The sequence below is a fragment of the Oncorhynchus mykiss genome, chromosome 26, assembly GCF_057628025.1.
Source record: "Oncorhynchus mykiss isolate SJ-2025 chromosome 26, ASM5762802v1, whole genome shotgun sequence".
In the NCBI taxonomy this organism is placed as follows: Eukaryota; Metazoa; Chordata; class Actinopteri; order Salmoniformes; family Salmonidae; genus Oncorhynchus; species Oncorhynchus mykiss.
In genome coordinates, this window is record NC_143047.1 from 36,630,803 (window position 1) to 36,647,383 (window position 16,581).

Sequence of the window (16,581 nt, forward strand, 5' to 3'; positions counted from 1 at the left end):
TGTGGGATCTAATGACTACTTCACATTTGTTTTTCTGGAATGTAAAGTTGCAGGCTTTGTCTTGTTCATGTATCAGTGAGCACAGGTATGAGTTACACCGTGACCTGGGACACACACCTGAAGTTAATTCAATCCACTAAGTCAATTAATATATTAACTACAGGCAAACACTCTGAAACACATATACAAAGTGCTTGTTTAGGCTATTCAGTCATCTCAAATTGTTTAATGAATGAATACACTCAATTAATCCTAGCTATTTACCCACATACCAGGTCATTGGCATGTGGTATTCAGTGTTTAATGAATATATCCATATGCTTCAACATGAATCTACTCAGGTCGCTCTTGCAAAATAGATGTATTCCAATGAGACTGTCCTGGATTTAAACTAAGGTTGAATAAATACCAAGCAAATGAAACTTCATGTTAGCTTTGGTGACTTGTCTGATAAAGAGCAGAGGAAAATGTGGAGTGGGCAACATGAGGCTAATTAAATGACTTTGTGGTCTGAGTAGCTATACCCTCTTAGAAAAGGGTTATTCGGCTGTCCCGATAAGACAACCCTTTGAAGAACCCTTTTTGGTTCCAGATAGAATCATTTTGGTTCTAGGTATAACCCTTTTCAGTGTGGAGGGTCATCGGGTGACTTCACCAGTCATTAATATTGGTGAATTGTTAAATAATCCCCTCAAATATCCAAAGAATGGAATAGTACCTTATCTTGCCAGCAGCATACCACCCTGCATACCACTGATGGCTTGCTTCTGAAGCTAAGCAGTGTTGGTCCTGGTCAGTTCCTGGATGGGAGACCAGATGCTGCTGGAAGTGGTGTTGGAGGGCCAGTAGGAGACACTCTTTCCTCTGGTCTAAAAAAAAATCCCAATCCCCCGGGGCAGTGATTGGGGCCACTGCCCTGTGTAGGGTGTTGTCTTTTGGATGGGACGTTAAATGGGTGTCCTGACTCTCTGAGGTCATTAAAGATCCCATGGCACTTATCGTAAGAGTAGGGGTGTTAACCCTGGAGTCCTGACTAAATTCCCAATCTGGCCCTCCAACCATCACGGTCACCTAATAATCCCCAGTTTACAATTGGCTCATTAATCCCCCTCCTCTCCCCTGTAACTATTCCCCAGGTCGTTGCTGCAAATGAGAACATGTTCTCAGTCAACTTACCTGGTAAAATAACGGATAAATAAACACGGGTTTTGACGCTTGATGCATCTTGATTTGTTCCCGCCTGTCTTGATTGGATTGCTTTATAACGGATCTAAAATATCGCCAAATGTTGCAATGTTGGGTTAATCCTCAAACTCTTTGACGTGGGCGCAAACCTGGTGTGTGGTCTCTGAGCGTGTTGAATTAATGGCTGTGGTAGATGACTTTACCATCGATTGAAATCAATTCAAGTTATTAATTGAAACTTCATAGACTACCTTTGAAGGACTTGGATCTGCTCAACCATGGGTCAGTCGCACAGTGAGCTAGACGACGAGGTGGCCCTCACACATATCCAGGAACTTTACCGAAAGTTCGCCAGCGAGTGTCCCAGTGGCAACCTGCATTTACACAAATTCAAGAAAATCTGGAATTAACAGCGATTCGATAGAGGATTCCGCATACATGGACAATGTGTTTCGATCGTTTGATGCAAACCATGTACGTTTTTAGGTACCTTTGTACTGATTTATTAAGCTAAGTATCTTCAGAGGAAGGGATCATGGACATCAGTAGGCTAGTAGACTTTGTCAGAAGCTGAGACAGTTGTATATTATAAAACGAGTCATTAATTGTGATAATATCTTGGTTATATAGCCTAGAGAAACACAACATTAAAGATATTAATTAAAGGTAAGCAGGTAGCCTAGCTGTTAATAGCTTTGGACCAGTAACCGAAAGGTCGCTAGCCTGGTTCAATCCCCGAGCCGGTGATATATATGTTGATGTGCCCTTGAGCAAGGCACTTAACCCTAATAGCAACTGCAAGTTGCTCTGGATAAGTGGCTCAAATATAAATGACTAAAATGTAAACGTCTGCCCTGGCTTCTACGCAGATTCTGTTTTGGATATCCCCGCGCGCTGTCCTTGGTGCTGAAACGCTCAACTATGTAACAACGTCACACAGAGATCCTCACCTACATCACATTCATTGGTGTTTAGTTTATTTAATTCCTTGTTTTTCCCTCTAAAATGATTTATTTATTTTGTCCATAGGACAACACACTAGACTTTATGGGGTATGTGGCAGCAGTGCACCTCGTTCTTAGAGGAAAGCTCGAGGACCGACTGAGGTCTTCTTTCAAATTTTATGACAGAGATGGAAACGGACACCTTGACAAAAAGGAGCTAAAACAAGTTGTCAAAGTAAGTGTATAGGGGTTTCATGTTTAGATGTGGTTTCTTTCTTATTATTTTGAAGTACCCTGAAGCTAAACAGCGTGTATGCTGCCAGAGATCCTTTCTGAACGTGATGTATGTAAACAATATACTGTGTATAATCCTCTCATAAATTGAGATGCCTCAACATTTTCCCATGCTAATTGTACTCCTTTTTAATGAACTGTGCATACCAAAACCACATAACCAGCAAGCCTAATTATATGTAGGGATATGACACTATACATTTGATATGATATGACATACAGCATATTGAGCCATTAAAAACACCTTTGTGTGTAGTGTACCATCATCTGCTTCAATCTAGACAAAATGTGTGTATGTACCCTGCTTCCACTCACCATAGTAAATACATGTTCTCATGTCTTCCTCTCTCTGCAGATCATCTACAATATCAAGAGGCCTGGGAACCCATCTGAAACGGAGAACCTGACCCCTGATCAAATCACTGACCGGATCTTTGACCTGGTGGATAAGAATAAAGATGGTAAGGTGGGAGGTGTCTGTCTATCAATAGAAATGTAGTATCTGGGTAGTATCTGTATTTGTGCAATCCACTCATTACATTGTGGGTGTAGTAAGGAAATACTAAAACATTTCGGCTCTGCAAATGATGGTATATGCGCAGAGCCAGCAATGTTGAGATGACGAGAGCGCAAACATTTGTGCCCACCATTGGTGTGCGTGGTCTAAGAGCTCTATTTTCATGGCATCTGACCATAGCACCACCAGAAGTTTGCTGAACGGCATTGGTGCTTGGATCGGAACCGGTGCTAATAGTCATATGACACGAAAATAGAGGTATTTGACCTCGCTCACCAGCGGAGGGTTTTGCCTTCGAAAGTACAATGCATCTGCAGAAAATACCTCATCCCTATTGGTCCTGGGGAACGTTAAGGTCTCCGGACTTGAACCCCATTGACATCCTGTGGTTTGAATTGAAGAGGGCAGTCCATAAGCACAGACAGAAGAATGTCAAGGATCTGAAAGGATTCTGTGTGGAGGAATGGTCTAAGATCCTTCCCAATATGTTCTCCAACTCATAGTTTTTGTTATTGAAAAAGACAATAGCGTTATCCTCTCAAAGATGAGGTATTGAAAGGTTTTGAAAACAGGGGTGTGAATAAGTAAGACCCCTACCTTGTTGAGAAAAGAATATTGCTTGTTAAACAAAATTGCTTTCTCTGAGCAATTGTATTAAAATAATACAATTTACAAAATGTTCTCTAGCATACAATCTAGCTCAGTATTTGAAATATTTATTTTATACAGTAATTTTTGCTCACTTTTATCGAGGGTGTCAATCATTAAGGTACCGACTGTATATATAAACTGAGTGTACAAAACATTAAGAACACTTGCTCTTTTCATAACATAGCTTTCACCTGGTCAGTCTATGATTCCTTTTGGATGTCACTTGTTAAATCAACTTCAATCAATGTAGATGAAGGGAAGGAGACTGGTTAAAGAAAGATGGTTAAGCCTTGAGATAATTGAGATATGGATTGTGTCAAAATCTGCAACCCTGCTGGGTTTTTCAAGCTCAGCGGTTTCCCGTGTATGAAGAATGGTCCACCACCCAAAGGACATCCAGCCAACTTGACACAACTGTGGGAAGCATTGGAGTATTAGGTACACCCATCTAGTACTGGGTCGGATCCCCCTTTGCCTCCAGAACAGCCTGAATTCTTCAGGGCATGGAAACATTGCTCAATCGGTACTAAGGGACCTAACATGTGCCAGGAAAACATTCCCCACACCATTACACCACTGCCACCAGCCTGTACCATTGACACCAGCGCAGGATGGGGCCATGGACTCATGCTGCTTACGCCAAATCCTTACGCCAAATCCTGATCCCTGTTCCTGTAGCATCAGCATGATGGATTCATCGGACTAGGCAAAGTTTTTCCACTCCTCAATTGTCCAGTGATGGCGTGTCCACTGGAGCTTCTTCTTGTTATTAGCTGATAGCAGTAGAACCCGGTGTGGTCATCTGCTGCAGTAGCCCATCCGTGACAAGGACCGTTCTGCACACCACTGTTGTACTGTGCCGTTATTTGCCTGTTTGTGGCCTGCCTTTTAGCTTGCACGATTCATGCCATTCTCCTTCGACTTCTCATCAACGAGCTGTTTTCGCCCACATGATTGCCACTAACTGGTTGTTTTTCGCACAATTCTTGGTAAACCTTAGACACTGTTGTGCGTGAAAAGCCCAGGAGGCTGTCCGTTTCTGAGATACTGGAACCGGCGTGCCTGGCGCCGACGATCATACCACGCTCAAAGTCGCTTAGGTCACTTGTTTTGCCCATTCTAATGTTCAATCAAACAATAACCTGATGCCTGTCTGCCTGCTTTATATAGCAAGCCATGACCACGTGACTCAAAGTCTGTTGGAGCGTACCATTTTTGTGACCTGGGTGGTGTACCTAATAAACTGGTACTGATAAACTGATTGTGTATACGGTATATATGTACACTATATATCTATACACACATATATACAGGTATTCCTTTCATTCTCTATCTCTCCCGTTTTCAGGCCAGATTTCCCTGGAGGAGTTCCTGGATGGGGCTCAGAAGGACCAGTGGGTGCTGGACCAGCTTCAGCTGGACATAAGGCCCTGTGGGTGGTTCCTAGAATAGCAGAGGAATAATGTGGAGGAAGAACTGCAGAGGAAGAACAACAAGTGACCTTCAAGGGATTGGATTCCTACAATGATATTTGTAAGATATATAGACAATATATTGATATGGACAAAGGACAGAGCTATTAACAAAACACATGGTGCCATATCGTCTCTTCTGAGCCCTTACGGGAGTTGTAGCGATGAGACAAGATAGTAACTACTAACAATTGGATACCACGAAATTGGGGAGAAAAGAGGGTAAAAATTCCAAAATAAAACAAAAATAAACCTTCAAAGTTGGACCCTAGAAACCTAGATAAGCTCCCAAGTGGCGCAGCGATCTAAGGAACTGCATTTCACTGGTTCGAATCCAGGCTGTATCACAACCGGCCGTGATTGGGATCCAAAAGAGCGGTGCACAATTGGCTCAACGTCGTCCGTGTTTGGCCGGTGTAGGCCGTCATTGTAAATTAGAATTTGTTCTTAACTGACTTGTTTTTGAGGGGGAATTGATCCAAGGGCCTTCAAAAGGCCTAGTCGACAGTTGCCCATCCCCGGTGTTAATTTTTAAAAAATAAAGGTTAAATAAAAAAAATTAACACCGGGGATGGGCAACTGACCCCCTTTTGAAGGCCCTTAGATCAATTCCCCCCCCAAAACAGAATACAGCTTTGTAGTGAATTACAATTAATAAAATAAAACAGATAACAGAACAGTCTCAACAGCCAATTGTTGCATGATGAGCTCAGATTTTTTTGTGCCCCCCCATCATCAAAGTTGCCCATCCCTGGACTACACCAATGACTCACTGTATATATGAAGGGCTACACATACTGTACTTATAAAGATGATATACCTCGTCCTCCCTGATACGTACCTTATTCGTGGGCACGCGGACCTTGGGCACGCGCACGCAGCATCGCAGTAGGAGCGTCGTTGCGTCCCTTCGCTGTTTTTATTCACCTGACGAACATGGCCGCTGATGATTGAAGGATACCTCGGATCTCTTGTGATTTCTTAACTTGAGCAATAAACATGCGCCATTTGACGATTTCATTGTATAATATGTGAATGAACATCTTTATGAAGCGATAAATTGGGTAAGCGTTTGGGTTTTGCTGTCTGACAAGTGCAAGCAGCTGCTAATGCTAGCTAACGTTAGCAAAATTGTCAGCTGCCGACTGGCTTAGATAAGGTTCATAGCTGACATTAATTATATTATACTACTCATTAAGTAGCCTTTAGTTACATAGTGGAGGCAACGTTATAGAACATGTTTTGCATGCTGATGCATTTGGCATGCCAAGTCGAGCTGGCTAACGTAGCTAGCTAAAATGTAAATGGTCATGTTACATCAACGTTAGCTCCTGTGTCACAGGCTGAGTCGCGCTGGATAAGAGGGTCTGCTAAATGACAAATGTAAATGTAGTTAGCAAGTGTAAGCCAAATGAACAGAACAAGTACCTCCATTTCAGCTAGTTTACAATGGTTTGCGGACATGTACAAACACGTGAACAGTCAACCGGCTATCTTTCAAAGCCATTACTAACTACCATGCTATTAAGGATTTCCAAACCAGCAGCCAAAAGATGACTGTATATAACGTTACAATGGCGCAGTCAGCACCGACGTTACTAATAATGTCGTTGCTATCCAGCGGTGCCTGCGGCTGATAATGTAATAAACCTCGTAGGGCCAACCCTGCATTTTTCTGCTTGAGATTATTAACGTTGTTCTGTTACGGGCCAGTGGAACCGAGGAATGAGACAGGGAGGTTTGGGCAGCTGGGCACAGAGGGAGTGGCAGGACTTGCTGAATGCATGAGTGAACTGGTTTGGCCTGATTTTCTCCTGGCTGTATGTCATGTGACATGTGCGTCAAACAGCTAAGTGCTTTTGGCTGCCAGCATCTCAGGGCACTCAGTTAAATGACTGGCTTCCAGCCCTTGTTGTGCAATATAACAACTCGCCTTACCTGTCTAGATTGCAGAATCATAAACAACCCACTGCTCATTGTCATTAGTAGCAGCCAGAATTGAGTGATTCCTAACTCCTCTCCACTAACATGATCTCAAATCAAATTGTATTAGTCACATGTGCTGAATACAACAGGTGTAGTAGACCTTACAGTGAAATGTTTACTTATGAGCTCCCAACCAACAATGCAGTTTAAAAAAATATTAATAATAATAAGAAATAAAAGTAACAAGTAATTCAAGTGCAGCAATAAAATAACAATAGCCAGACTATATACAGGGGGGTACCGGTACAGAGTCAATGTGCGTGGGCACCGGTTACAGACCTGGGCCTGTATTGACAACGAGTCTCAGAGTGCTGATCTTGGATCAGTTTTAGGGGGGGTCCTTGATCAGCACTCCTACTCTGAAACGCTTTATCCCTGGCATGAAACAAGCTGTTCATGGAATAGGCTAGTCTGTGAGTGGGAACCAATGTAGCCTCACTGTGTTGCACTCGAAGGTGCAGAAGCCTAACACATGGGTGTATTCATTAGTCGGCGTCTCGCAACAGGGGGTGAATGTCTTATCTTAGTCTTGCGTTATGTCAGTTAGGCTATGGATCGACATCCTTTCACAAACGGGCTATTTGACACCCTAGTGTAGTTGTGAAAATTTAAAAGCAAACGGATTTGCTGTCACAAGAAGAAAACAAATAAAAACATTTTTTTAGAGTTAGCTTTAAAACATGTAAAAAAATCTACTATATGTAAGCTTGCATGCTTGTTTTCACTCATACATTCCACACTACTCACAATACCTAGGCTAGTATTGGGTCCTAGAGCCTGAGGAACCTCTTGGGGGACATTCCAACATTTCTGGGATATGTTTGGTGTTCACAAATTAATTATGTGGCACAGGCCTTCAAAAAGCCCCAGGATCTGAAACTGACATTGCTATGATTTTGTTGTTGTTGAAAACAGCCCTCAAGAAAGCTCAGTGACGCAACTTCTGATGCAAGACCTTCAGAGTTTCACTGAAGCTTGAATTTGATAGGCCACTTAAGTTTTAGCCTAGCCGCAGTAGTGCTTCCAGCTAAGATGAATTTTAGTCATCATTATCCCGAATTCCATTGAATGTCCTGTGTTAGTTGTCATGGTTATGTGTAGGGTAGCCTATTTGTTTAAATGCTTTGGTTGTGGACTAAATGTCCCTGTTGTTTATTTGACCCCAGGAAGTAGCACTCTAAACCATGCTGAAGTGGTTTTCCAATGAAGATGGCACTCCTGGCCAGGGAGTAAGTATTAAACCAGCATGTCTGTTTGTGAAGGAATGCACCTGTGCTATGTACATGTAGTATGCCCATTTGTGTATGTGTGTATACACGTGTGTGCAATGTCGTGTGTGTTCTTCCAAAGCCATCAGCCCATAACCCCATAGATGGGGGGGGGGGGGGGGGGATTAGGGAGAGTGCTGAGCACACAGCTTTTTACTGTGTGAGGATCAGAAATCGTACTTCCTGTAGTGAAGCCACAGCTACCCCCCCCCCCCCCCCCCCCCCTCCCCACACATCCGCCCCAATTCACGACAATCGACCCCTAACAACAACCCCATAGACTTTTCCTTTCAGTCCCTAGCCTAGCCCATTCTCCTTGTTCTTATCCCTTAGCTGTTTGTATAATACGTTTATTGGATTGAGGCTATGTTATTAGCTGAAAACTATCCCGTCCTCACACATCTAGAATCCCTCCATACATTACCATAGTGAAGACATGGAGCTGTCCCCCTGTGTATACCCCATCTCTTTCTCATCCATACCATGCCCTCCTCTGTTCCAGCGAAGGCTAGCTTTCTGTTTTCACTAACAGATTGTCTCTCTCTCCTTGTCTGTCTCTCGTGTCTCTCTCCTCGTTGCTTTCTCTCCTCGTCTCGGTCTCTCCTTGTCTCGGTCTCTCCTTGTCTCGGTCTCTCCTTGTCTCGGTCTCTCCTTGTCTCTCCTCGTCGCTCTCCCCGTCTCGCTCTCCTCGTCTCGCTCTCCCCGTCTCGCTCTCCCCGTCTCGCTCTCCCCGTCTCGCCCTCCCCGTCTCGCCCTCCCCGTCTCGCCCTCCTCGTCTCGCTCTCCTCGTCTCGCTCTCCTCGTCTCGCTCTCCTCGTCTCGCTCTCCTCGTCTCTCTGTCCTCGTCTCGTTCTCCCCGTCTCGCTCTACCCGTCTCGCTCTCCCCGTCTCGCTCTCCCCGTCTCGCTCTCCTCGTCTCTCTTCTTTGCTCTCTCTCTCCTCGTCTCTCTCTCTCTTCTCGTCTCTCTCGCTCTCTCTCCTCGCCTCTCTCTCACCTTGTCTCGCTATCTGTGTCTTTCTCTTGTCTCTCTCTCTCTCTCCTCGTCTCTCTCTCTCCTCGTCTCTCTTGTCGTCTGTCTGTCTCCCTCTCCTGGCTCTCTACCATATCTCCCTCTCCCCCATCCTACCCTCGGTCCCCGGTCTCTCTCCAGGCGCTCGGCTCTCCCCAGGGTGGTGGTGGTGCTGGAGGAGGAGAAGGAGGCCAGGCAGCCCTGGTGGAGGTGGCGGAGCGGCTGGCCCAGACAGAGCAGCTGGTGGCCCAGCTGAAGGAGCTGATCCGTGAGAAGGATGGCTCGCTGCGCAACAAGGACGAGCAGCTCAAGGTACGTCCTGTGTGCTCCAGTTTGATGATGCTCCTAGACACTCTCCCGAAGGCCTAACCCTAACCATTAAGAGGTGAACATTTTTAAACTGACCGTAGATCAGGTCTTACCAACTGCAACATTGTGGCCTAAAGGCCTAAAGCCACCGGGATTGGTGATGGACAAAGTAGAGGCATTTATCAGAAAGCGCAATGCAAACACGGCCACGGCAGAGTGAGGCCCATATGCTGTCAGTTTGTTTTTAATTCAAGACAATAGAACCACTCATCCTGTTTCAATGGCAGGGAGTGGTTTAGTTACTTTTGTCTATTCATTTACAAGTCAAAGTCCACTTGTGCTGCACAGAGTGCTGACACCATTTCTGCATCCCAAATGTCACCCTATTCCCTGTATAGTTCACTACTGGGCCCTGGTCAAAAGATGTGCAATATATAGGGATTTGATGGGCCCTGGTTAAAAGATGTGCAATATATAGGGATTTGATGGACCCTGGTTAAAAGTAGTGCACTATATGGGGATTAGATGGGCCCTGGTCAAAAGTAGTGCACTATATAGGGAATAGATGGGCCCTGGTCAAAAGTATTGCACTACATAGGGAATAGAGTGCAATTTGGGATGCACCCCATGTCTACAAGAGGGCTGCTGAGGAATTTACAACCAATTAATTTTGTCCAATTGAAACATTGTGGTCTCTGCTGATACTACAGCCATAGCTTAGTCTACCTGAGAGGCTCCATAGATAGACTATATAGTAAAACAGGATTGGAGTCCACAGGGAATAGTATAGACTACTATCGCTAACTCACAGTCCAACCAAGGTGCATGAATAAAGAAACAGACTGGCTAATATGTGAGAGGTGTTCAGGCAGTCTGAGATCACAGCACAGTGCATCACATAAAAAAACAGCTCACAAACTCAGTGTCCATATGGCCTTTTAAAGGCACAGTTAGCCCAAATGAGCTTTTACAGTTATGCTTATTAAGACGATGCTAAAGACACGATAACTCCAAAGAGTAGGCTACCCCTCCATATCGGAGCAAGACATACATTGAATGTGTGACATCCCTAGCTTTAACTAAAGGTACCATGTCTACCCCTCCCCCCTCCTAATTTTCTACACAGGCAGAGAAGGAGGCGTGCGAGGCCAAGCTGTCCAAGATGCGTCTCCAGAACAAAGCCAAGGTCACCTCCCTCAGCGCCCAGCTGGAGGAGCTGAAGAAAGGAGGTGCTGCCGGGAGTGGAGCTGGGGGCCAGGGGACTCCCACCCACAGTAAGAAGGTAACACGCTCACACACACGCATGCACATATGTTTTCACGTACACACGCAGACAGACGGACAGACAGGCACACCCATCCAAGTTCAGTGAGCAATAGCAACAGGAAACCACAGTAACCCTTCTGACCTTTGACCCTGTTTTTCCCTGCATGTGACCCCTGTAGGGAGGTGCAGAGGGAAGCGAGCAGGCCAGCCGTGGGAAGATCCTCCTCCTTAGGAAGAAGGTGGAGGAGCTGGAGCATCAGCTGTCACAGAGAGATGAGGAACTGGAAGTCAAGGTACTACCTACACCCTCACCAAAATCTCATCTATTCCCTTTTAGAATGCATTTTGAGGCAGAAAAATGTGAAGGAAGTTCAAAGGGGTTTAAACTTTCTATAGGCACTGTACATGCATTCCTATGAGCATTCATACTAGCTTTATAATGCCTTATGAAATGTGGTTTGGTTTAGGGAATGTACACATTTGCAGTTTAAAGCTTAGTTGCTATATACGGTGCATTTGGAAAGTATCCAGACCCCTAGACTTTTTCCACAATTTGTTACGTTACAGCCTTATTCTAAAATTGATTAAAAATAATTTTTCGCTCATCAATCTACACACAATACCCCATAATGACAAAGCAAAAACAGGTTTTTAGACATTTCTGCACATTTATACAACATAAAAACTAAAATATTACAGACCCTTTACTCAGTACTTTGTTGAAGCATCTTTGGCAGCGATTAGACTCAGGTCTTCTTGGGTATGACACTACAAGCTTGGCACACTTGTATTTGTGGAGTTTCTCCCATTCTTCTCTGCAGATCCTCTCAAGCTCTGTCAAGTTAGGTGGGAAGCGTCACTGCACAGCTATTTCCAGGTCTCTCCAAAGATGTTCGATTGGGTTCAAGTCCGGGCTCTGGCTGGCCCACTCAAGGACATTGAAAGACTTGTCCTGAAGCCACTCCTGCGTTGCCTGTGTGCTTAGGGTTATTGATATGCTGGAGGTGAACCTTCGCCCCAGTCTGAGGTCCTGAGCGCTCTGGAGCAGGTTTTCATCAAGGATCTCTCTGTACTTTTCTCCGTTCATCTTTCCCTCGATCCTGACTAGTCTCCCAGTCCCTGCCGCTGAAAAACATCCCCACAGCATGATGCTGTCACCACCATGCTTCATCGTAGGGATGGTGCCTTATTTGTTCCAAACGTGACGCTTGGCATTCAGGCTAAATAGTTCAATCTAGGTTTCATCAGACCAGAGAATCTTTTTTTCTCATGGTCAGAGTCCTTTAGATGCCTTTTGGCAGCTCCTAGCAGGCTGTCATGTGCTTTTTACTGAAGTGGCTTCCGTCTGGCCACTCAACCATAAAGGCCTGATTGGTGGAGTGCTGCAGAGATGGTTGTCCTTCTGGAAGGTTCTCCCATCTCCACAGAGGAACTCTGGTGCACTGTCAGCGTGACCATCGGGTTCTTGGTCACCTCCCTGACCAAGGCCCATCTCCCGATTGCTCAGTTTACCCGGGCGGCCAGCTCTAGGAAGAGTCTTGGTGGTTCCAAACTTCTTCCATTTTTAAGAATGATGGAGGCCACTGTGTTCTTAGGGACATTCAATGTTGCAGAAATGTTTGACCTCATGGTTTGGTTTTTGCTTTGACATACACTGTCAACTGTTGGACCTTATATAGACAGGTGTGTGCCTTTTCAAATCATGCTCAATCAATTGAATTTCCCACAGGTGGACTCCATTCAAGTTGTAGAAACATCTCAAGGATGAACAATGGAAATTTTGATTCAACATTTTAATTTTGAGTCTCATAGTAAAGGGTCTGAATACTTATGTAAATAAGGTTTTAGAATAAGGCTGTAAAGTAAAAAAATGTTGAAAAAGGGAAGGGGCCTGAATCCTTTCCCAATGCAGTGTACATACACAAACAATACACAAATACATAAATACTGTGTTCCTAAGCTAAGGCCATGACAATACTGTTAGTGTTCCAGTGGACTTTAGTGTGTCACAACTAAAACATTCCACAGTAAACATGCTTTAATACTCTGTGTATGAGTTGTATAGAACATGGCTTTCGTCAATCCAGTGTGATTGTGAACTAACTTTTTTAAAACAACCCTTTATTTTTTTGCCTACATAACTGTAGTAACAAGAGAATGTCACCACTCCAAATAGAAACATCACCTTGTTCCTGAGCAGAAAGCCCAGGTCCATGTTTCCTTAGCCAGCGGACAGATAAGGGAAGCCAAAATCCTCCTGCAAGGATGTGAGGAATGAGTTGGCGTAGTGTTATTATCTCCTGCAAGGTGCCCTCAGGCCACAGCTAACATGGGTCCTGTTCATTAGGCACCAAGTGCAAGAAAACGGACTGGAACAGAGAAGTACTGCCTGGACTTGTTTTCTGTGCAAACCGTTTTGTTACGTCATGCCCTAATGAATGTGACTGAGGTGTTTTCCTCCATCCTCTTATCTACGAAGTCATTTTTCCTACTAGGCCTATTCAGAATGTCTCACAGTGCTCAGCTCTCGTTTCCTTAACTATGGGAATGTTCATGTCCCATGGCTATGTTTTTAAACAGTGTGGCCTTGTCAGTGAGATATGAGGGGTTGTGTCCTAGAGTTTAGAAAATTGTATTTTAGTGTCACTCCACAATGATAAAAAATACAGATTTTTCAAACCACAATGTGGACCACTCAGTTTTGAGACACTAAAAACAATCCTAGTCAAACATGGTAGAGGCATCATCTATAATGCATTACATCATCTATACACATGTATGCATAAACAGAAAACGATGTACAGTAGACAGTTGGGCCCTTATAAAGACATGTCTCCTTTGGAGGATAAGGTGGTGTGCTTTATTCATATTATTACCTGATAACATGTAATACAATTTATCATTTTCATCTAGACCCAGGTCAATCCATTTTTAGGTCAATCCATCCCAGGTCAATCCATTTTTAGGTCAATCCATCCCAGGTCAATCCATTTTTAGGTCAATCCATCCCAGGTCAATCCATTTTTAGGTCAATCCATCCCAGGTCAATCAATTTTTAGGTCAATCCATTTTTAGGTCAATCCATTTTTAGGTCAATCCATTTTTAGGTCAATCCATTTTAGGTCAATCCATTTTTAGGTCAATCCATCCCAGGTCAATCCATTTTTAGGTCAATTCATCCCAGGTCAATCCATCTTAGGTCAATCCATCCCAGGTCAATCCATTTTTAGGTCAATCCATCCCAGGTCAATCCATTTTTAGGTCAATTCATCCCAGGTCAATCCATCTTAGGTCAATCCATCCCAGGTCAATCCATTTTTAGGTCAATCCATTTTTAGGTCAATCCATCTTAGGTCAATCCATTTTTAGGTCAATCCATCCCAGGTCGATCCATCCCAGGTCGATCCATCCCAGGTCGATCCATCCCAGGTCGATCTTGTAACCAAGGCCTACACTGTTACGTAGAGAATAGGTGTTTAGTTATGTTTGTGGTTCAGGTTGCTTTGTCCATCAAGTGTGTATGTATAGTGTGTCTGTCTTTTCATACTTAGTTGTACCTGATCCAGTATCTTCAAGGTGTTTGGTGGAAAATTCTCAAAATTGTGTGTGAATGAGTATATATTTTTTGTGTTTGAGTGTTGTTGTGTCTACTGTGTCTGTGTGTGAATGAGTATATATTTTTAGTGCTTGAGTGTTGTTGTGTGAGTGAGTATATTTTTTGTGTTTGAATTTTGCTGTGTGTGTGAATGAGTATATATTTTTTGTGTTTGAGTGTTTACGGTGTGTGTGCACCGATGTGCATCTGACCCATGCCCACGTCTTTCCCTCTACCAGTCACGAGAGCTGGAGGCCCAGAGGCAGCGTGGTGCGGACATGGACGCCATGCTGGTGGAGCGAAACAGGAAGCTGTCAGAGAAGGAGGCCTACATAGTCCACCTGCAGACTGGCATGGCCACCGGAGAGCAGACGGCCACGCCTCCAGCCCAACCCGACACGGAGCTCATGGTAAATACAAATTCCAGAAGCTTTATTGTCTTTGAAATATACATCACATGGACAAATTGGCACGACCCAACAATGATGCTTCTGCTATTGGGACACTACGGATTTCAGAGAGATGTTGGGGGTACCAGAAACAGTAGTCACCAGCCCTGGTCCTGGAGATACATGGGGTGTGACCAGCACAGTCATATTATTCTTGACCTCATGCACACAATCTAACACGAGGTATCCCACCACACAATCTAATACGAGGTATCTCACCACACAATCTAATACGAGGTATCTCACCACACAATCTAATACGAGGTATCCCACCACACAATCTAATACGAGGTATCTCACCACACAATCTAACACGAGGTATCTCACCACACAATCTAATACGAGGTATCTCACCACACAATCTAATACGAGGTATCCCACCACACAATCTAATACGAGGTATCTCACCACACAATCTAATACGAGGTATCTCACCACACAATCTAACACGAGGTTTCTCACCACACAATCTAATATAAGGTATCCCACCACACAATCTAACACGAGGTATCCCACCACACAATCTAATACGAGGTATCCCACCACACAATCTAATATGAGGTATCCCACCACACAATCTAACACGAGGTATCCCACCACACAATCTAATACGAGGTATCCCACCACACAATCTAACACGAGGTATCCCACCACACAATCTAATACGAGGTTTCTCACCACACAATCTAACACGAGGTATCTCACCACACACCACACAATCTAATACGAGGTATCACACTACACAATCTAATACGAGGTTTCTCACCACACAATCTAATATGAGGTTTCTCACCACACAATCTAATACGAGGTATCTCACCACACACCACACAATCTAATACGAGGTATCACACTACACAATCTAATACGAGGTTTCTCACCACACAATCTAATATGAGGTTTCTCACCACACAATCTAATACGAGGTTTCTCACCACACAATCTAACACGAGGTATCTCACCACACACCACACAATCTAATACGAGGTATCACACTACACAATCTAATACGAGGTTTCTCACCACACAATCTAATATGAGGTTTCTCACCACACAATCTAATACGAGGTATCTCACCACACAATCTAATACAAGGTATCCCACCACACAATCTAATACAAGGTTTTTGGGTGGTTTTCCAGGCATTGCCGGAGGAGAGCGGAGCGGGCTCCCTGGCGGAGCTGCAGCTGCTGGTCCTAAGTCTGACCAGGAAGGTGGGCGAGGGTGATGAACGTTACAGCCTGCTGCAGGAGCAGACTGAGAGCCTCAAGGAGCTCCTAGTCACAGAAAAGGCCGCCTTCGAGGACAAGGAGAACATGTACAAGCAAAACGTAGGTTATGGTGAAAAATCACAGATTTCGCAGATGTGATTTTTTTTAACGTGATTTATCAGCAAATCTGTTTGACTTTAGATTACAAGAGATGTACTATTTTTTAAATCATCACATTTATCGTCACATTTATTAATGACAGATAAACATTAAAACAAAAACAAAACATCCAGTTACAACTCAACTCCTCCCCCGTCCCTGTAAAATCAGCTTTTTCATGTTTTCTGTGTCTTGGCCAATCACATCACTGTTCACCTCATCAGCTGAAGAAATCGCAAACGCTCTATTTCCCTGTCAGACCAGC

General features: G+C 44.1%; 1 protein-coding gene and 1 pseudogene across 5 annotated transcripts in view; both read left to right on the top strand.

The window, feature by feature from the left end:
* The first annotated feature begins 1,463 nt into the window (after positions 1 to 1,463).
* Positions 1,464 to 5,219, top strand: LOC110506185 (guanylyl cyclase-activating protein 2-like; annotated as a pseudogene).
* A 676-nt stretch (positions 5,220 to 5,895) lies between these two features.
* LOC110506186 (uncharacterized) overlaps positions 5,896 to 16,581 on the top strand; it is a 59,012-nt gene continuing 48,326 nt past the window's right edge. For 3 of the 5 annotated variants that reach the window (XM_090222892.1, XM_090222893.1, XM_090222895.1), the window contains exons 1-7: positions 5,913 to 6,127; positions 8,216 to 8,278; positions 9,469 to 9,639; positions 10,763 to 10,918; positions 11,082 to 11,195; positions 14,737 to 14,907; positions 16,089 to 16,277. In XM_090222892.1, coding sequence (XP_090079018.1) covers positions 8,234 to 8,278; positions 9,469 to 9,639; positions 10,763 to 10,918; positions 11,082 to 11,195; positions 14,737 to 14,907; positions 16,089 to 16,277 — 846 coding nt within the window. In that variant the 5' untranslated portion in view covers positions 5,913 to 6,127; positions 8,216 to 8,233. Of the gene's footprint in view, positions 6,128 to 8,215; positions 8,279 to 9,468; positions 9,640 to 10,762; positions 10,919 to 11,081; positions 11,196 to 14,736; positions 14,908 to 16,088; positions 16,278 to 16,581 lie in introns of all 5 variants that reach the window. The other 2 variants (XM_090222894.1, XM_090222896.1) reach the window with 1 other exon arrangement.